Consider the following 22,579-nt stretch of genomic DNA (forward strand, 5'->3'; position numbering starts at 1 on the left):
CCATCCCAAGATTGGCTTTCCTTGTACCTGTGCTATGTAGGGCAAATATTAGACAATAGATTAGCTCTGGAGTTTTTGTAAAAAAAAAAAAGTGTCCTCGAAATAGAAATGCTGTGCAGTTTTAAATTTGATTAAGAATCTTTTAGCTATTAGAAAGCAGTATGAATGTTTGACTTTTCAATAACGATATTAATTGCCTGCATGTAAAACTTTTTGGCATCTAAACTGTGTAACAACAGGGAACCTGAAGGGCAGTTAGAGTTTTGTGTGAAAACTAATAGAGAGCCTTTGTTGACTATCTTATGGCCAATGATCTTCTTGTATGCACTTTATGCTTGTTACATGAGTGTGGGACTTGTAAATTATATGTATTGTATAATTTTAATGAATCATATTTTATCATTTTTATGAATGTATATTGAATTTTTTTATTTGCTTTTATGGATTTCTGCCGAATAAAGATGGTATGGCTGACTTTTGACTGGCTGACTAGTTCATGCTTGTTGTTCTTGGCGAATCGTAGGAATTCTGTTGTGCTGGGGCGACCTTCAGGTAGGTGCTAGTCACTTAGATCTGGATGAGATACAGGTAGTATTTGTGTCAATTGAATACCAGGCACGAAGGAATAGTTTTAGGAGAAATGTGTGACGTCGGCCTGTTGGTGAATTTTGAGACTGCTATTGAGAGTACCAGGGGCAGAGTTGAAGGCAGTGGAGGAAAAGAAAAAAACCCTGAGGAACTCCACAGGTGATGGGGGTCTTCTGAGAGATGGAGGCATCCATGTGGATCTGCTGGTGTTGGTCAGGCAACCTAAGAATCAGTGAAGGATGTTGCCATTGAATCCCTTTTGAGACTTCAGGGTGTGGATGAGAGTGGGATGAGCAACAATGTCAAAGGTAGTTGAGAAGTCCAGCAAACCGAAGTGGCATTGGATACTTTGTGAGGCGTTGTGTGTTAGAGGAGAAGCAGGCCTGACTATGTTGATTTGCTGTTTGATTTTCTATAATTTTTCTTTGAAGACAAGCTTAATGGTATTGCACTTGTCTGAAGTGTATGGTATGGGAGAGTCCAGCACGAGGTTGATGCAGTGCCTGATTGTCTTGAAGAGCATTCTATATCCGTTGGGTGCAGCATTAATAGTGCTGGTATAGTACTTGAGCTTGTGTGATATGATGAGTTATCAGCATGTTGTGAAGAGGAACCTAGGTAACATGAGGTCATCAAGGTTCTGCTCTTCTTTTATTTACTTTCCTAATTGCAAATGGAGTGGGTTTTTTTGTCAGCATCTTTGGTGTACCGGGTATGCTGACAGGATCAGCTTGCACTTCTGTGTTTTTAGTTGAACATGGAAGTTCTAGGGGATTCTGATCAATAGTCATAAGCACTGAATACTCCCACCCTCCTGTGGAGACCCCAGAGCACATATTAAATATTACATATAAATATAATACATATATATACTTCTATTTGCAACCTCTAGTAAACCACTAAAAATGTCTAAAGTACATTGAATTTTCATTTTAAATCAATAGGTATTCAGCAAATTATTTCTGTCAAACACAGAGAAAAGAGCACAGACTTGTTTCACAACTTTATTTAAAAGGAAAACAAAAGGAAATATGAGACATTTTTAGCCAACAAGCTGCCACTTAAAACATAAGAGAGAAAACCCGGCACTGTGCCTTCAAGACCTCTTGGGACTGCATGTATCCCATCATGCCTCACAGGTGACAGTTCAGTTCTTTTGTTCGGTTTCTACTGTTAGGATCCTGGGGCACTGAGCGCTCTCTTTTTTGCCAGTTTTGTCAGAAAAACTCTTTGAAACCTGTCAGGTATCATTTAATTTTGTAAGATTTACATACCTAGTGGACATATACTTTTTCCTGACAGTAAATACATGTTTTTTTCTGTTAAACATGCCTTCACTCTTTGTGAAGTGCCCCTTCTGTGGTAAAAAGAAGGTTCAGACTGACCCACACTCAGGCTGTATTGTGTGTCTACCAGAATCCCATTGACTAGATTACTGTCCTCCCTGTCAGAAGCTTACCAGAAGGACCCTGAAGGACAGAGAAAAAATCAGATTGCAAGGGTTCCATGAGAGTGGAACTGAAGAATCTCAAGAGGCCTTGAGGATCACCAACCTGTCTCCCAAAGAGCCCTCCTCTCAGAAAAAGCCTTCACACAAGGGAAAATCTCAGGAAAGATATGACAGACGTCATACTGGTCGATGTGGAAAGGTAGGACATAAAGAGTGCAGAAAATCCCTTTTTGCTCCCCATCGGTGTTGATGTCGAGAGAGGTCTTTGCCACATACTCGCCACTCGACGAACAGACACACCGAACCTTCAAAGCGACACAATCCATCAACGTTGAAAACAAGATCGCCATCAATACAGTTGTTGACTACTAAAAGGCATTAGTCGAAACATGCATCACCACATCGAAGCCCGTCGACCTCGAAGACACAGCCAACGATGTCAAATCCCTTGGAAGACTCCTGATCAGTGTCAGAAGTACAAGCCTTCACAGCTGACACAGATGAGCCAAGGCCTCCTGCTCCACCCAGGCCTTCTGGTGACGCGCCAATGAACATTTCACCATGTTGGCTGAAATCTTTGCAACAGAGACACTTACCTCACTTCTCGGATTCAGAGTATTTGCATGCGTACTCCCCATCTAGAGTTACTCCGCGTAAACCATCACCAAAATAGAACATGTCTCCTCTGTTTTCTTCAGATACTTCTTCTGTTCTTCCGGAGAGACATACTCCTGTGCCTTGGTCTCAAAATAGATCTAGGCGTCTGCTAACTTGTAGATCTAGATCCAAATCAGCACGAACCAGATCCACTAAAAGATCTAAGAGGTCTTACCTTTCCAGATCATCACATAGGTGGCGTAGATCACCTTCCTGGTCTAGCACCTCCCGCGCTTCAGTAAGAGACTATTCACCTACACTTACGGAATACTCCACCAGCAAGAGTGTCTCCTATAGATGACATTACCACCTTTAATGAGGTTTTGATAAGAGGAGCATCAAAAGATAAATATTGACATTTCTGCACTTACAACTTCATCTTCAGTCGAGCAGTATAAAGGCCTTTACTACCTCTGGTTCCAAGGCTCTTTGAACCAGCGATGCAGATCTTTCTGACTCCAGCTTCTCTGAGAGCAGATCCCTCACGGATTTGAAAAAAATATGAAGCTCCAGAACAAGACCCTCTGTTCCTGAGGACTGATCTTCCACTGGACTCCTTGATAATAGCGCACCCCGGAGAATGCATTCAGTAGTAGCTTCCTTTGCAGATAAACTGTCAAAAAAAGTGAACAAGATTTTTTGGTAGCCATAAATGACAATCAATCTGAAGTGTCACAATCTCCTTAGCACTCCACATCCATCTGCGAGACAGATTGCTTTGCTACTGGGGTCAAAGGCATCTTGCATTTTCATAGTTCCTCATGCAAGGCTTCACATGAGACCTGTCCAGCAATATCTGGAGGATCAATAAAGCCTGTTTTCAGATCACTGGGACAACAAACTGCACCTCTCAAAAGAGGCAATCCAATCCCTCCCATGATGGTTTCAACAAAATAACGGATTAGTAGGAGTTCCTTTCCACCAGGATCCTCCAACACAAACACTGATCACGGACTCTTCGCTACAGGGATGGGGTGCTCACATGGGTCCCCTTCAGATTCAAGGAATGTGGACGGATATGAAAAAGAATCTTTGTGCGCCAAAGAACCATGTATGTTTTTTCGCTCTAAAAGGGTGGTCATGTGAGCTGGGTGGTCATGTGAACTTCTCCTAACTTCCCAAAGTGGTCTCTGATTTCCACATTAACCAGACTATTCCACTACTAACTTTCTTTCCAAATCCCACTACCCCAGAAGAAGGAGCAAATTCTTCTTCAGATGTTAAGAGTGTTGACGCTTAATCTAGATAAAACAAAGGACATCAGAAAGTTAGATCACCTGTTTGTCAACTATGGCCCAATGATAACAGGCATAGCTTCCTCCAAGCAAACCATTTCTAGGTGGATAGTTGCATGTATAGTGTTTTCATATTGGTTAGCCAATAAACAGTTACTTGCCAGACTTAAAGCCCATTCTACCAGAGGTAAAGCTGTAACAGCTGCCCTATTAAGAAACTTACCTTTTTCTGAGATATGTAGAGCTGAAACTTGGAGGTCTGTGCATACTTTTACTAGGCAGTACTGTCTACACTCAGATTCAAAAGCAGATATCAAGTAGGGCAGGCTTCATTGAAGAATCATTTTTGGATAATTGCGACAACTGCTATTGTTTGGTTCGGCCACAGTTTTGTGGGTTGGGTTTTCTATTCAATGCTTATGACTATAGATGAGGATCCCCTTGAGAAGGAGGAAACGTTGCTTACCTATAATACTAGTTCTCTTCCAGGGGAATACTCATCACAGTCATAAGCAACCCTCCTACCTCCCCAGATGAATTTTTATTGCAGCTCTTGCAATCTTTGTGGTACAGGACTTTGTCACTGCATAAACAGACCTAACTGTCACCTGTGAGGCATGATGGGATACATGGGGTCCTGGGAGGTCTTAATGGCATGGTGCCAGTTTTCCTACTAGTGATTTAAGTGGCAGCCTATTGGCTAAAAATGTCTCATATTCCCTTTCATGGTCCTTTTATGGTTCAAATTTCTTTATTAATTTTCAACAGCCAATGAAAACATGAGCAGAAATCTGCCCTCCAACAAGTGAAAAAGCAATAGGGGGAAACTACCCCCTAACTGTGACCCCTTCCCCCCCATGGTGCCACAGGGACTCCCCAGATGTGGGAGCGTGCGTGCATTCGTAGAAGATGTCCCGCTATCTCACATTGCTCTGGGGACTGCCACGCTCTGAGAGACGAAGGAGACATAGGTATTTAGGACATGTCAGCTCACAAAAGTCCCCCACTAGTAGAGTCAAAAACAGGTGCCACAGATCCCTGTAGAATTGGTCCCGAGCCTGTAGGGCAAGTGAAATCCGTAACATCCCCAGAGTCTGCCACATCCGATGCAGCCAGCCCAGCTGAGTGGGAACCTGCGGGGAGCCTAAGTGCCACAACATTTTCTGGAGAGCCGCACCAAGTACGAGGCTAATCTGACGACCTTTTACTAATTTGAGTGGAAATATCAAGGGGTTTGGGAGGCCCAGAATAATGTAGGCCGGAAGGCGCAGCAGCTGAGTGGACATATGATGGTCGATGTCATCCAGGATGCCCTTCCAGTATGTAGCCAGCCTCGGACAGTCCCAGAGAATAAGTGTCAGTGTACCCGTTCCCCCACAAACCCGCCAGCATAGAGGCAAATGCGAACTATCACACCTATGAAGCCGGACCGGGCTGAGGTACCACTTTGTGGCTATTTTCACAGTAGTCTCCATGGCTGCCATACTGCGTGCCGTGTGTCTGGCCCTATAGTAGATCGTCTCCCACTCCTTGGGTGAGAGGTCCCTCCCCAGTTCCGGCTCCCACCTCCGCTGGCTAGAGATTTTAGGCCGTGTAGCTGCGGATTGGATCAGGGCATACAGCTCTGAGATGACGCGCTTATCTGATGTTTTGGTTAGTAGCCAACGCTCAAACTTCAGGACGGAACAAGATGCAGCCTCTCGCATCAAGGGGTTCTTCGCCCAATGCCGTATCTGTAGATATCGCATTCTTTCGGATTCCAGCAAAGAGTGTGCCTTCCTTAGACTGTCAAAAGATATTATGCCCTCTCCGTCCTGTGGAGCGGCAGTTCGGGGAAGACCAGAGCCTGTAAGCCCCCCTGGCTCAACCCCAGTGTGAAGTTCTGGTTCCCCACTGTAGGAGTCAGGGGAGATGAAAAGGTAGTGAGCTCTTTAGTGCGGGCTACTTGGTTCAATGCCTTTATTGTTGCGCCGGTGACAAGGTAAGCGTAAAGACCCCATGGTCTGTGACCATGCTGGATGAAAGGGATCTTCCACAGGACAGTCCCCGCGATAGCCCTATCCATGAAGAGCCATCACTTGTCGGAGTCCAACCATGACCACTCCAGAAGGTAGCGGAGCCGGGCAGTGCTTTAGTATTGCTGTATGTCGGGAACACCCAAGCCGCATCCCGCGGATGTTGGCAGGATAAGTGGTGGGTCATTCTGGGTCGTCCCCCAGGCCAAATAAAATGGCTTTCTGTAGCATCTGGAGGGCACCCGGTGGGGGCTACGCTGGGAGCGTCTGAAAGAGGAATAGGGCCCTGGGCAGTATCAATGTTTTTATGGCCGCTATTCTGCTTCCCAAGAGATAGGGTGTGCCCTCCACCGGTTCAGGTCTTGTCTGACACTCTGGAGAAGGAGCTGATAATTTAAATGGGAAGTCTCCGCTACAGTCTTAGCTATCTGCAGGCCCAGATATGGGATAGACTGTGGTTGCCATTGAAATGGGTACCGCCTAGCCAGCTGCTCTACCACATCCTTCGGGAGTGTAAGCCTAAGGGCCTGTGATTTTGAGAGGTTTATCTTAAACCCGGAGACTTCCCCGAAGGACTCCACCTCCCCCAGGAAAGTCGGCAGGGCCCTCAGTAGATTTTCCAGCGCTAACACCACGTCATCCGCATAGAGTGCTAGGACATGTTCTTCCTCGCCAAAAATAGCACCCGTGATCTCTGGGTCGGCACTTGCGCGCTGCGCAAAGGGCTCCATATAGAGAGCAAACAGTAGCGGGGAGAGTGGGCACCCTTGCCGAGTCCCTTGACTCACCGGGAATGAGGTAGATGTTATCCCATTGACCCTGACTGTGGCCTTTGGATGGCTATACACACTAGTAATCCAGGCACAGAACCTGGGCCCGAGCCTGAAATGCTCCAAGGTTGCCTGTGGATGGGGCCATTGGATCCTATCAAATGCCTTTTCCGCATTGATGCTATGCAGCATCTGTTCTCTCCCTGAACTCTGCGCTTTGTCTATGATGTGCATAATCCGTTTGGTATTGTCCCAGCACTGACGGAGGGGTATAAAACCCGCCTGATCTGGGCCCACCAACCCAGACGTTAGCAGGTTCAAGCGAAATACCGGGATGCCCATGAGCAGTTTAATATCCACATTAAGTAATGAAATGGGCCTATGTGACCCGCACAATGTGGGGTCCGTCCCTGGCTTGGGGAGGACCACAATGAATGCATCCAGCATGGATGGTGGTATTGTATCCATACCAGAGATGGCATTGAAAAGGCGCATCAGTAGTGGGGCAAGTTCGCCACAAAAGGTTTTATTTAACAACCCCAGGAAGCCGTCTGATCCCAGAGACTTCAGGGCATCTAACCAAGCTACTACCGAAACAACCTCCCCTAGTCTTATAGGAGCCTCGAGTGGGGCTGACTCATCTGCCAAGAGTTGCGCTGTGTTGGCGCCCTTGAGGTATGGCCATGTGGCCTCTAGGTTGGACCCAGCTGGGGAATACAGGTCCCTGTAAAAATCACAGAAAGCCACCGCTATCTGAGTGTCGTCCTCCACTTCCCTTCCATCCCCAGACCACACCCTCACCACCAGCGTGGATTGCCTCTGTGCGCGCCGTCTGTTGGCCAGAAGCCGCCCACATCTGTTACCCCCCCACATAAAAGGAGTGGCGCGATCAAAGTGCTGCAAATTCTGCCCTATCGATATCTAGGCTTGCTAACTGCGCCCTGCCTACTCTCAGCTTCCTCCAAACACCCGGGCTCAGTACGTTTGTGTATCCTCTGGAGTTCCGTCATCTCCTGCTGTAAATGGGTCCTCTTGTCTCATCGAGCTTTGTTATCTGCAGCCGAGATAGCAATGAATTCACCCCTCACGACCGTCTTCAGCGTCTCCCACAGAAGGGAAACCGAGCTGTCGGGTTTGTCATTAAAGTCTAGAAAATTTGCGATTGACGACCATATCTGGGCGACCATTTCAGGCCTCGACAGTAGAGTAGTCCTAAGCCTCCAAGGCCGATAGGTTCTACGACGGTCCGGAAGAGTCAGTGTTAGAGAAACAGCCGTATGGTCCAACAGGGTGCAAGGCTCTATGTCTATCTCCTTTAGACTCTGTCGAATGTCTCTAGTGCTCAGGAAAAAGTCAATGCGCGCGTAGGTTTTATGAGCATGAGAGTAGAAGGTGTAGTCCCTGGACGAAGGGTGACTATGTCCTCAAAGATAGCACAAGCCCAACTCCTATAGTGTCTGGAGCCCACTGGATGTCCAAGCCCCCTCCTCCCGCCCCTCAACCCCCGCCATATGTAGAGGCCGATCTGTCTCATTCGTTGTTGAGGGCTAAGTTAAAGTCGCCCCGATGATGACCTGTCTGTCCTGCGGAGTCATTACCTCTCCCAAAGCACGTTGTATGAACCCTTCCTTTTTCTCATTTGGTGCATAAATGGAGGCCACCACAATCTGTGAGTCACCTATGTGTACCCTGAAAGCCAGTAACCAACCCGGTATGATCGCAACCCTGTCCTCCACCTTCCCTCGGAAAAAGCGCGACACCAAAAGTTCCACCCCCACAGTCTTGTTACACTGTGAGGAGAAGTGTTGAATCAGGAATTACCTCGCAATCTATGATGGTCTACTGGGCGTGGATGGGTCTCCTGTAATAAACACAGGTCTGCTCAGGTATTCTCCAGATAGGAAAGAACAGCCCGGCGCTTGATTGGGTTATTCAGCCCCTTAACATTGAGTGTGATTACCTTGAATGAGTATGGTATTGTGCCCTCTCTGAGTCATAAGCCTGCTGACCGCCACCTCCTCCCTGTGGTCCTCCCCCCTTGAGTGACCAAAGCGTTAATAGACCCCCACGTCCCCTTTGGGCTTTATGCGTCTCTGTGTACCTCCTGTGGCACCTTCCCCCAAAACAGCAACCCACAAATAACGACATCCGTCTTAACAACCCCAGAACTGGGAGCAGGAACTTCTGGCATAGTCCAGAAAGCCATATCCTCATCTGGAAGAAAAACACCCCAGTTACCATTCCCCTCCAGGTGTCTCCCCGCTCCCCCCGCCCCCCTGTTCAGTGTCCAAGTGATCACGGGCCCCTCACTCGCCCCCCCCCCCCCTCCCCATTAGGCATCGCTGTGTCTCCAGCAAGAGTCTCCAGGATCGCACTTCTCTCTGAAGCCATTGTCTCTAGGTCTGGCCGGCCATTCCACAGCGGGACCGTCTGCTATCAATTGCGCCTCCGATGCCCTAGGTCAGGTCTTGATGGTTAGGGGTGCTACTCTGTGGGCAGATCCACTTGCAACAGGGTACAGGCTTCTTGCAGTGAGCACAGTTGGTGGAGCTTGCCCTCCCAGTTGAAGATCAGGTGGAAGGGGTGGCCCCAAGAATAGCCACTCCCTTGTCCCTGAGGTATGAGGTGATCGGCCTAAAATCCTTCCTCTTCTGTAGGGTGATCGCCGCCAGGTCCTGGTAGAGGAGCAGAGAGTGGCCCCGAAATTTCAGCGGGTGTTGGTCCCTGGCCAGGTGGAGAATGCGCTCCTTTAGAGGGAAGTCGTGAATACAGACCAGGATGTCCACCTGAGGGGCATGAGCCGGTCTCGGGGGACCTACTCTATGAACTCTGTCCATGCGCACCTCCTTTTCCACATCCTCCCCTAAGATCTGGTGAAAGAGGGAGCCAATGTACCCTGTAGGTGCCCCCCTGATGCGAATGTTGTTCCACCTCAAACAATTCTCCAAGTCCTCCGTGTGTGCTTGGAACACGATTTGTTGCTCCTGCAGGCGAAGGACTTCCTGCTGGAGTTGTTTAATCTCTTCATCACATTGTGTTCGTGCTCCTCCAGGGTGTTCACTCTCTCGCTGACTACCTCTAGCTCATGTCTCACCTCCCTCGGATCTTTGGACAGGCCCCTCCTCACCACTTGTAGGTCTTCTTTTAGGGACTGAAAGAGCACCTCCAGGAAGGACTGTGTAATAGGGCCTTACCCCTCTTCGTCTCCCTCCCTGGTACCCTTAATAGACTTGGCCAGCATCTCCTTGACTGAACGGTCCTTTTTGGGGCGTGCCGCAGCCATTATGACCCTCTGCAAGCTCCAGTTACCAGAGGTCCCCCTCCAATCTCCCCATGCCTTCTCCGCCCTTGCGTTGTGCCTTCAACCTCGGCCCGCCTCCAGGTTAGCAAAGCGGGTCGGCTCCTTCTCTTCCGAGTCCTCATGCGACATCCGGCAGATCAATCTTGCTGGCCCCACAGCAGATCTCTTTGGGGTAATGTCTTCGGGGGTCCTGCCCGACCTCCAATGGATCCTAGGGTTGTCCTCCGCCCCACCCCCAGTGACTCACTTCACAAGCCATCCGAGGAGGTCCTTCACCTCACGTGCGAGGCTCCCACGTGCTTCTCAGCCATCCAGGTCCTGCCTTCTTTATCTCAAGGGAGGCCCCACCGCAAAGACCCGTAGTCTGCAGTCTCTCTGTGCGCCCACCAGACCCACCTCCGGGTCCCAGTTCCAGCTGTCTCTGCCGCCACCGGCACGTCTTCGTGCCGGGTACTTGCTGGCACGGTGGGGGGTCTCCAGTGCCCCACCAAGCAGACACAGGACTTCTTCAAGTCCGCTCCCCAGCCCCTCCACCAGCTTTGCAGGACCTCGGGGGCCACCCACTCAGCCACAAGGGCTCCCCATCCACAGCCTCTGCTGTCATGCTGCCACAGGCGCCTTCAGCCAGGAGCCGCGGGGCCAGCAGGCTCGCACCCTGCTGTCCACTGACCTCAGTGGGCGCTCCATGCGCCGCCTCGTAAGTCTCACCACCCCTCCTCTCGCTGTTGTTGGGCCCACGGGCCCCTGTGCGCCACCCCCTCCTCTCGTGGGGCCCCCCAGGCCAGGACCGTCAAGTCATGGGGGACCCCTGCAGGGGCCACCACTACAGAGCCACACGCCCCCACAGCCCCCCCCCCCTCTCCTCCACGCCACAATCACTGGGCTGCCTCCGAATCATGGGCCGCCCCTCCTCCTGGTCACCATGAGGGCCGGGGACCGTGCCTCTCCTGTCCCGGGGACCCTAAAGGCTGCAGTGTTCACAGGCAGCGGGCAGGGAGGCGATAGTAACGGTCCCGCCCGCCTGCCATCTTGAAGAGACGGCTGCGTATCTGCGGGCCGCCTGGCTCGATCTCCATCTCCGACCCGGACCGTCGCTGAGACCTGGTCCTTTTTGTTGCTCTGGGGGCTGGGGGCCATGCTGCTCCTGTCCTAATGGGCTCACAGGCAACAGGGACCTCAGGCGGCAGGGGGGGAGACACTGATCTCAGTCTCACTCGTTCACCATCCTTGGGCGTGTCATGGTCCTTTTAAATAAAGGTTGCGAAACAGGTCTGTGCTCTTTTTTCTGTGTTTGAGACAAATAAGTTGCTGAATACCTATTGATTTAAAATGAAAATAAATACAATGTACTTTAGACATGTTTTGTGCTTTACTATAGGCTGCATATATATATATATATATATATATATATATATATTATATATATATATATATATATATATATATATTATATATATATATATATATATATATATATATATATATATATATAAAATACTTAAATGTAATATTTATTATGTTCTCCACAGGTAGGCACGACTATTCAGTGCTTATGAATTTGTTGAAGATTCCCTGGAAGAGAACTAGGATTAGAAGCAAACAACTTTTCCTTTTCCAGAAATGCACTGCATTTATTTACAGGGGCACTGATGCTGGATGTGAAGGTTGGAGGGGAATAGGTAGAGCTTTAGGTTGTTGATGGAGAAGTCTTTGAAGCCTCTGAAGGATTGTTTTGTTCTTTCTTAGTCTGACCTTTGTCACTTGATTGACAGTGAGGAGACTGATGGGGATGGCAAGATGGTTGTTTCGGTCCCCGTGTTCCAGTTGGATGGTTGATGTTTAAAAGGTGAGGAAGAGGATATAACCTTTGGAGTGACATGTCTTACCACGTTTAGTGCATCCACGAGGTTGGGGAGGGAGTATTTTGAGGGGAGGGAGTCTTCTGCTTTATTCATGCTACAGTTGCAATGGAGATTGAAGTAAGAGAGGAGTGTGCTATGGTGTTGATGGATAGATGAAGTGGTAAGGAGGTCTGAGAAATCACCTCTAAAGTCCATGTTGTGTCTGGGAGGCCTGCAGATGATAGTTAAGGTGGTGGACAGAGTAGTGGAGAGTGAGAAGTAACTTATGAAGAGCTGCACAGAGTTGTCACTTGCTTGCCTAAGATGCAGCACTAGGAGGACTAATGGATGACAGTGAGAACTCCTCCCTTCTTATGTTTGTGGCCTGCATGCTGAATCATTTAACCTGTGGGAACAAGGACATCTAGCATGTGCAATGATGTGGAGGTGAGCAATGTTTCCATGTTGAGGAGTGTGGCAAGCTAGTGATAATTGAAGGCGTCTGCTGTATCTGGAATGTGGTGTACTGCAGAGGGCATGTAACGAACATGGGTTTTAGTATGTGTTTGAGGTTGTGTAGAGGTTATTGGGATGCGTATGAGGTTTAGCATGTATGTTGTGAGGAATCACTGCATTTGTGTGTTTATGTATTCTGGATCTGGGTTATGATAGTGTGGATGGGTAATGAGGGGTGCTGGCTCATGAAGAGATCTGACGTAGTATGTGCTTATTGGTTGCGTTGGAGTTCTGGCCCTAACAGGTCCTTGTCTGTAGTTGCCCTTAGTTGGGGGGCCACAGGGTGGTGGAACGCTCTGAGGTGTGGACTGACGAAGGGAGGAGCCAAGAAGTTTCAGTTAGGAACCAGTGATGTTGCTTCCTATAGATACGGATGCTGGGAACTGCAGTGATGTCACATCCTGTAGAAAATAGGACATAACCCTTGATTCTTGGATGGGCCTCTTGGAAAGGGACTGCCTTCAGGGCATGGGGGAATTAATGAATACTAACTGACACCACACACCACGGGTATACACATGCACAAATACCACAACACACACATCTATATAGACCACAAAATTGAACATACTAGAAACACCACAAATACCATCTAAGCTCCTTACTATTTGGTAAACCAGAAAAGTTTTTTGGTATTAAGATTATGATGACATACGTTTCTAGGCAATTTTATATAAAAACAATGCTGTTTTAGTTTTCAGTACAAGCTGAAAGGTATATATGGCTGTAGAGCAAAGCCAGTAATGACCCGAAACAAAACGGTCCCAGCATAGCAGATTTGAAGTGAAAACCTTTAAGCAGTACTTACCGCTCACGATGCACAAGCGGTTGCCCTTGAAATCCTGCCAGGATTCTTTGTGATTAGTAATGTGTAATACAGGAATAAATATTTGACTGTGTAGCTACGTTAGTGGCCATCTACTGGATGAGGCCCCAGTGGCCGAGACCCAAATGAAAGACATATTATGTTGAAACCAATATTAACAAAACAATGAGTTAGCTTTAACATTTATCAGGTCAATGCAAGAGTGACACGAGCAGCCCATGCTTTTATTTTGCATTGATGTGCTCGTAGATTTCTTTGTCTCAATACATACATTAGGTTTTTAGGGTACAGGTGTGTTAAAGATATAGGACTGCTACCAGGCTTATGGAACTCATGAGCTCCGTTATCTGTCAACTTAAAACATGTAGACACATGGTTTCTAATGGTTTGGAGGGAATTTAGGGGGCAATACACTCCGTCAGTAGTCTCCGTTCCCATGAAGCAACACCGACCATTAGAAAGCAAAGAAACCCTAGTCTTTGGCCTGAGAGGGCCATCTTGTGCTGAGGTAGCAAGTCTCCTCCCCTCAAGCACGACTGGCCGCAGCTCTGTTTCAGGTCCAACTACCCCTTCCTTCCTGCAGCCTCTGCTTCTGCTGTTACTCTACTCATCCTTCAGTTGCTTTGTAGGAGGAATATGCATCTTTTCCATTCTATTGGAGGCGAAGATGAAACATGGAAAGATATCACTCAGCTAAGGGTCTCCTTGGTTTTCACTATTTCTCTGAGATTCATACGGCAAACTGAATCAAGCATTGTTTCAGATACCCGTTCTACTCTACACGTAAGCATGTCAATTCACAGTACACCATCTTTTTCAGTCATCCTCCAGGGTTAAATACACTTACTGGCATCGAATTAGGCAACATTAACTTCTAACATAGCATTATGAAAAGGCAAAGACAGACCCACAAGGTATATTCATTTTTTTTAGTACGTATCACTCCTAAATATGAAGACCTGACACCCGCTTTAGTTTTCTGTCTTCATGTCCCCTAAAAATTGTCCGTAGCTGTGTTGCATATTGCAGCATTCACCACCTCAAGCTTCAGAGTGAGGCAAGGCATCCTTTACAAGCTCTGCAAAGCATAACGTTTTCCCCAGTGATGTGGCTATACATCACAACGTTTATAGCTGCACCTTTTCCATTAGCAATGCTGGTTCCACATGCAGCTTTGAAAAAAGAGCTTTATCATCCGTTTTATTAGCCGGGTATACTTCTTAGTACAAATTGTGAATAAACCGATTTGAAGCCAACCTTTCTCCAAAACAATTTCACCCATAGACTTGTCTTTCTTTTCACCATACCGCTATAGTTTAGGCAGCAGCTCAAAAGCTTTTTGTAAGTAGCAGACTGTAAAATAAATGGTGACATTTTTATTTGAATTTACACCCATCTATGCATCACTCCCAATTTCATTCTGGACGCTTACATCACACCTTCAACTAGGGCCGGAAACTGTCCAAGCAACTGTATGAGACAACATGGTATGTAATCGATAGTAGACTTGTAGCCCAACACTGTGCCACTGTAAAGAAAAGGACATGAGGGAATACTGAGTACAGATACACTGATGTTATTTCTTCTCTTTCAGATTGGCAGGTGGTATAATTGCATGTTCAGCCGGCCTCTTTCAGAACTCCAAGAAGATCTGCACATGTGATGGGGTGACACTTTGGGATGAACGTGAACGAGCCAGAGCTACCTCGGCAAAAAGACAGCTGCTTCCCCAACCTTTGGCCAACCTGTAGCGACACCACACAGATGTGAATACAAGCCACGTTATGGTGACATGCACAATGTAAACCAGAAGCTACAGAACATAATAAATCATGGAATTATTCAATAATCAAAAGATTTGGCTATTTTAGCTGAAACCATGGATTCCAAGGCGTGATTTGTCCATGCCAAGGAACAGGAATGCACAGAATATTGTAAAATCTTTGGCTATTGCTACTTCCTACAGTTCACAATATATTCCAGCACATAGGCTTGCGGTAATGTTTTATTTTGAGCAGTGCTTTTGATCTATTTTGACTACAATGGCATGCTAAAGTACAGAATCACTGGGAAACCTCCTATTTCTCACAGCAACACTGCCTATGTCCTCAGTGATTGGCAAAGCACTAGATTTAATGAGATAGATTATAATAACTGATGTAAGTGGCTGTATTAGATTTATTCATATGCAATTTCTGGGAAGGCCAGAAATCTAGTCTTACTTAGATAACAGAGTAAAGGAACAATTTAACATTTTGCAAACTTGATGTTCTTAGATTTCCTTAGAACCACCTAACCAGCACTTGTTAACGCAATTTTTCTCATCACTAGAGTCCTAGATGGTACTTCGTGTATAATTAGAGGAGTTGCCCCCTCATTTTTCTGGGAGCTTTAATTTTCCTTTATTGCAAATATTCAGATGAAGGAGTGCTACAGGTTGTCAGTGCTCTGACACCTGGCTGACTGTCAAAACTTGAATCCTGGTGCACACTTTTGTGGATGATGGGAGGTGTGAGGCGGAAGACTGCCTCTCCAGACTCTGAGTCTGGATATTGATTTGTATTTAAGCCCCGTCTCTTTCGTTCATCCCTACATCTAATAATTTTCTTTTAACAGTTTTCCGCAGCACCACAACATTTGCCTGTCACTGTATTTTCACCTACTTTTCCAGAGTTTTCTTGCACCTTTCTTTCTGTTGAACCTTTCCTGCACCACATTCCTTTACCTCTGACTTTAAAACCACCTTTCCTTTTACCCAAGCTGTCAACATTGGTTACCTCTATCTCGCTGTACCTTCTCACCATCTCTCAACTCACGCTCTTGATGGTTCACCCCTTCTATTCGCATTCTACATATCCACACTTGCTAGCCAGAGCAGGTTTGTATACAGGCTTTTTATTTAGCAATGTCATTTTTCTTTTTCTCTTCCTTTACTGTGGTGGTAATCTTATTTGACCATTCATCCCAGTTTTATCTGCTTTGTTGCACCAGCAATTGTCTTCTCCCTTCTTGCTTCATCCCTCCCTCCTCCCTGTATCTGCTTTCAGCTTTCTTTTTTCTTATTCCTCTGTCCCATTGTTCATACAACTTACCTCTCCCTTCTCACTTTGTTCTGCCTATCCCACTAAGCTCTCTTAACTCAGTATACTGCATCCCTCTTCCAATATCTTTCTCCCATATTCTAGTGTATGTTTGTACATAATCGTTTTCCATTTCTGGCCTCTGTCTCTCTACTGCATTCAAATACTGTCCTATTTAACTACTACCCTTCCTCACCATAAACAGTTCTGTTCAGAGTTAAATCACTTTATATCACTGACTTTACAACATATTCTGCCTCTTTTAGCGTGGCTTTTGTATTTCCCGCTCCACTGAAACAATCTTATCCTTGTACATAGCTTTACTACTTCTTATTTGTCACAAGAATCATACCTCTTACCTTGATCTGCTGGAACATTTGTTTTGCTGGTATTATAAATGGAGGTATGTGGAAGTGTGTGCAAGGAATGCCTATTCTTGTCGTCAGGATGCAAGACCGCCAGCTTTTTCTGGCGGTGCGACCACCAGAAAATGGTGGCAGTCTCCCGTGTCATAATACGGCTAGGGGTATTACGGCGTCCGCCGTGCTGGAGGTGCTCTCCTCCAGCCCAGTGGACTGCGGAAAAGCAGCGGGATGGGCGGAGTATCGACAGTTTGGCTCTAGGCCAAACCACTGTACTCATAATTTGGCAGTCTTCACCGTCGACGCCACCGCAGCCCTGACTGTCTTCGGACCTCCAGGGTTGTAATGAGGGCCTAAATGTGGAACAGCTATCTTGTATTTGATAGTTGAACCATACCTGCTGAATATTTCCAGGGACTAAGAAGATATACTATAACACAATTGGAAACAAAGGACAAGAACAATAAAAATCAGTAAACCAAATTACTCTGAGTTTCTTTCAAACAGCAGGTTAAAATACTGATAAACTGCATCATCTGTAATGCGTCATAGATTTCAATTTTAATTTCCACTTAAAATGGAAAAGAAGAGTGCTCTTGGATAACAATTGCTAAATGCAGAGAAAAACAGAGCACAAAGATTTGACAGTACGAAGCAAAATAAATGAAACAAAGACATAAAGGGGGTTATTCTAACTTTGGAGGAGTGTTAATCCGTCCCAAAAGTGACGGTAAAGTGACGGATATACCACCAGCCGTATTATGAGTTCCATAGGATATAATGGACTCGTAATACGGCTGGTGTTAAATCCGTCACTTTTCCGTCACTTTTGGGACGGATTAACACCTCCTCCAAAGTTAGAATAACCCCCAAAATCTCCTACATCTAACATTTACAAAGACTCGGAGTAATTTGAAATCAGTGATGCATTATACTATTTTAAAAATGATAAACTTATTTTTCTATGTAAGTCAATGAAAGAGTGTGTACTTGTTCACATTTGGCTTCAGGTAATTTGTGAATAAATGATTTCCTCTTAAGAAGGGATATATTCTAAACAAGTTGAGAATGATAATATGTTGTACAAAATCACAATTAAATATTTTACACAATAAATTGCTTATTGAAAATATTTGACATCAAGTCGAACTCGGTTTCATTAATGAGTGTACATGAGCGTCAAGAGAGTTTTTAGATCAATAATCATCGGTGGAACCTCTCAGCTGCAAATCCTTACCAATTTGAGATCTCTTTGAAGTAAAAACTGTATTTCCTAAATGTATGTGGGGAAATATTCAGTGTCCTAGGCTAGGCCAAGGTCTCCCCTTCTTTAAAAGATTAATCCCTTCGCTGCCAGGCCTTTTCCCCCTCAGGTGCCAAGCCTTTTATTTGGCTATTTGGGGCAGTTCGCCCTTAGGCCCGCATAACTTTTTGTCCACATAAGCTACCCACGCCAGATTTGCATCCTTTTTTTTCCAACATCCTAGGGATTCTAGATGTACCCAGACCTTTGTGGGTTCCCCTGAAGGAGACCAAGAAATTAGCCAAAATACAGTGAAAATTTTGGTTTAAAAAAAAAAAAAAATGGGAAAAAAGGGCTGCAGAACGCAGCTTGTTTTTTTCCCTGAAAATGGCATCAACAACGGGTTTGCGATGCTAAAATCACCAGCTTCCCAGCCTTCTGGAACAGGCAGACTTGAATCAGAAAACCCAATTTTTCAACACAATTTTGTCATTTTACTGGGACATGCCTCATTTTTACTTTTTTTTTGTGCTTTCAGTCTCCTTCCAGTTAGTGACAAAAATGGGTGTGAAACCAATGCTGGATCTCAGACAGCTAAACATTTGTGAAAAGTAGACAAAATTCTGAATTCAGCAAGGGGTAATTTGTGTAGATCCTACGTGGTTTTCCTATGGAAAATAACAGCTGAAATAAAATAATATTGAAATTGAGGTGAAAAAAACAGCCATTTTTCTCCACATTTTGCTATGTAACTTTTTTCTGTGATGTCAGATTTTTAAAAAGCAGTATACAGTTACGTCTGCTAGACTCTTCTGGTTGCGGGGATATATAGGGCTTGTAGGTTCATCAAGAACCCTAGGTACCCAGAGCCAATAAATGAGCTGCACCTTGCAATGGGTTTTCATTCTGTACCGGGTATACAGCCATTCAATTGCTTAAATATAAAGAGTGAAAAATAGGTATCACAAAAACCTTTGTATTTCCAAAATGGGCACAAGATAATGTGTTGAGAAGCAGTGGTTATTTGCACATCTGTGAATTCAGGGGTGCCCATACTAGCATGTGAATTACAGGGCATTTCTCAAATAGACATCTTTTTTACACATTGTCTTACATTTGGAAGGAAAAAATGTAGAGAAAAACAAGGGGCAATAACACGTGTTTTGCTATTCTGTGTTTCCCCAAGTCTCCTGATAAAAATGGTACCTCACTTGTGTGGGTAGGCCTAATACTCGCGACAGGAAACGCAACATGGACACATCACATTTTTACATTCAAATCTGATGTGTTTTTTTTGCGAATTCCCTGGCTGTAGATTTTGGCCTCTAGCTCAGCCAACACCTAGGGAAACTTACCAAACCTCTGCATTTTTTTAAAACTAGCATATGAGAGGAGCCACAAATATCCTTCCACCCAGCGTTCCTCCAAGTCTCCCGATAAAAATGGTACCTCACTTGTGTGGGTAGGCCTAGTGCCCGCAACAGGAAATGCCCCAAAACACTTTTTCCTCACATTTCGGTGACAGAATGTTCTAGCATCTGAGAGGAGCCACGAATTTCCTTCCACCCAGCGTTCCTCCAAGTCTCCCGATAAAAATGGTAGCTCACTTGTGTGGGTAGGTCTAGTGCCTGCAACAGGAAATGCCCCAAAACACTATGTGGACACATCACAGTTTCCCAAAGAAAACAGAGCTGGTTTTTTTTTTTTTTTTTTGCAAAGTGTCTAGCTATGGATTTTGGCCTCTAGCTCACTTAGGGAAACCCACCAAAAATGTACATTTTTGAAAAGTAGACACCTAGGGGAATCCAAGACGGGGTGACTTATGGGGCTCTCACTAGGTTCTGTTACCCTTAATCCTGTGCAAACGTCAGAATGTGGCTAAAACAAAACACTTTTTCCTCACATTTCGGTGACAGAAAGTTCTGGAATCTGAGAGGAGCCACAAATTTTCTTCCACCCAGCGTTCCCCCAAGTCTCCCAATAAAAATGGTACCTCACTTGTGTGGGGAGGCCTAGTGTGTGCAAAAGGAAATGCCCCAAAACACTATGTGGACACATCAAAATTATCAAATACAAAACTAACTGTTTTTGCTGTGGGGCACTTGCGTTTTTGGTCCTGGGCTTAGCAGCCATATAGGGAAACCTACCAAACCCACACATTTCTGAAAACTAGACACCCGAGGGAGTCCAGGGAGGTGTGACTTGAGTTGATCCCCCAGTGTTTTCTTACCCAGAATCCTTTGCAAACCTCAAAATGTGGCTAAAAAACACCTTTTCCTCAAATTTAGGTGACAGAAAGTTCTGGAACCTGAGAGGAGCCACAAACTTCCTTCCACCCAGCCTTCCCCAAGTTTCCTGGTAAAAATGATACCTGACTTGTGTGGGTGGCTCAGGTGCCTGCAACAGAAAAAGGCCACAAACCTGTAGAGATTGAGGGGATAGCACAGCAATTTGATAAGCACATATTTTTCTTTTATACATCTTTAGGCTGACTCTGCTTTGGGGACCCACACAAGTGAGGTATAATTTTACTTGGGAGACTGAGGAGAACGCTGGGTGGTAGGAAATTTGTGCTGGAGCGGTGATCCTACAAAGAAAAGTGAGGAAAATATTCTTTTTTTTAAGCAAATTTTGAGGTTTGCAGAGGAGTCTGGGTAAAAAAAATGTTGGGGGATCCAGGCAAGCCACACCTCCCTGAACTCCTTGGGGTGTCTAGTTGTAAAAAAATGTTTGGGTTTGGTAGGATTCCCCAGATGAAGGCCGCACCCGGGACCAAAACATAGTTGGCATGCTTCATCATCGGGGTCCCATCTGAGACACCTAGTGTGTCACGGGTGTGCTGCAACACCTGATTACAGCGGAGCAGGTTTTGTAATTTTTACCACACATACTGGTTGGATTTGGCACGAGGGTGAGTGATGGTTCAGTAGATAAAATTTTATTAACAAGAGATTTCACAAAAGTGAAATGCACTGTTAAGACCAGAAAGGCCAAAAAACGGAACCAATGACTCACAGGTCGTGAGCTGTAAAGCCGTGACAAGGCACCAACTGCTTTGCAGTCCATTCACACACCTTTCATACGTGACATGCACAAGACCATTCACACCGCGAGCCCAGCACATTACAACACTCGCATCAACAGACAGCGCCATTCAAGGGCCATCACTTTCATACACCTACATGCCTGATACAGCAATTACACCAGCTGATGGGATTGTGTGGACTGGCGTTTGGCTGGCACCGCCAGCCAAGCATCACTCCATGAACACCGGCAGCCAAGCACCACCCCACACACACTGCCCACGCGCCTCCCCACGCACACCGCCAGCAAGCGCCACCCCACGCACACCGCCAGCCAAGCGCCACCCCACGCACACCGCCAGCCAAGCGCCACCCCACATACACCACCAGCCAAGCGCCACCCCACATACACCGCCAGCCAAGCGCCACCCCACGCACACCGCCAGCCAAGCGCCACCCTACACACACCGCCAGTCAAGCGCCACCCCACACAGACCGCCAGCCAAGCACACCGCCATCACTTTTTTGTTTTTGTTTTTAAATAACAAAGAAACCAGTAATTATTAATAAGTACAAAACTACAAACACAAAAGCTCTAACTGAATACATGACACTAATGCCAACAGTGAAACTGAACATATGAAAATATAAAACAGCAGTTTACACTCACAGTATTTCCCAATAATTCTTCTGTGTGTGGTAGCTCTTGAAACAGCAACCCACACACAGCCCAGGCTTTGAAGGACAATCATGGCAGTACATCCTAGTCCCCTTCCTGATACCTCTTCGAGCACAGACTCTACATCTGTTAGCAGAAACATTTTTTTTGGCCGTAGGAGGAATGTGCTCAGCAAAGTGACGATCTTTCAATCTAGCCACATCCTTCACCACTGCTTGTCTAGGAACGTCTGCCTGTTCCAGAACAACACGGTTCGCTATGATAGACTCCTGAAATTTCACAAATGTCATCCTTGACTCTGGAAAACTATTCTTGAACACAACAAAAGAATTAAAAGTTGACAAGTGGAACAGGTGAACCGCTAATTTCTTATACCAAACATAAGCCTTACGAGCAGCATTGTAAGGTTCCAACCTCTGATCTACTCTATCAACACCACCCATGTGCCTATTGTAGTCTAAAATGCACACAGGTTTGCGCACTTCAGCAACTTGACCCCAAACAGCCACAGGTGAAGTACTCTCATCATGGATGGTAGTTAGCATGTACACATTCCTCCTGTCTACAAATTTCAGAGCTAGCAGCTCATCATTCCGCAAGGCACTGCACTGTCCCTTCTCAAGTTTTTTACAGACAGTCTCTCTTGGATAGCCTTTCCGATTAGAGTGGATTGTGCCACAAGCAACAGTGTCCACTCTTAACAATTCTTGAATAACTGAACTCCAGGTAGAAGTTATCTACATATAAATGGTGACCTTTGTTAAACAGTCGTCAACCAAGTTCCCACACAATTTTCTCACTAACTCTAAAAGTGGGCGGACAACCTGGGGGGTCAATACTGGAATCCCTACCAGTGTAGACACAGAAATTATAAACATATCCTGTACTACTTTCAGACAGCATATACAATTTAATTCTATACCGTGCCCTCTTGCTAGGAATGTACTACCTAAAAACCAAACGGCCCTTGAACAGGACCAAAGACTCATCTAC

The 22,579-nt window shown here is 45.9% G+C and overlaps 1 protein-coding gene across 3 annotated transcripts in view; it reads left to right on the forward strand.

The window, feature by feature from the left end:
* CCS (copper chaperone for superoxide dismutase) overlaps nucleotides 1-17,778 on the forward strand; it is a 782,455-nt gene extending 764,677 nt beyond the window's left edge. For 2 of the 3 annotated variants that reach the window (XM_069207828.1, XM_069207830.1), the window contains one exon: nucleotides 14,794-17,778. In XM_069207828.1, the coding sequence (XP_069063929.1) occupies nucleotides 14,794-14,950 (157 nt within the window). In that variant the 3' untranslated portion in view covers nucleotides 14,951-17,778. The remainder of the gene's footprint in view (nucleotides 1-14,793) is intronic. The other variant, XM_069207829.1, reaches the window with a different exon arrangement.
* The last annotated feature ends 4,801 nt before the right edge of the window (nucleotides 17,779-22,579 follow it).

The sequence above is a fragment of the Pleurodeles waltl genome, chromosome 9 (genome assembly GCF_031143425.1).
Source record: "Pleurodeles waltl isolate 20211129_DDA chromosome 9, aPleWal1.hap1.20221129, whole genome shotgun sequence".
Classification (NCBI taxonomy): Eukaryota; Metazoa; Chordata; class Amphibia; order Caudata; family Salamandridae; genus Pleurodeles; species Pleurodeles waltl.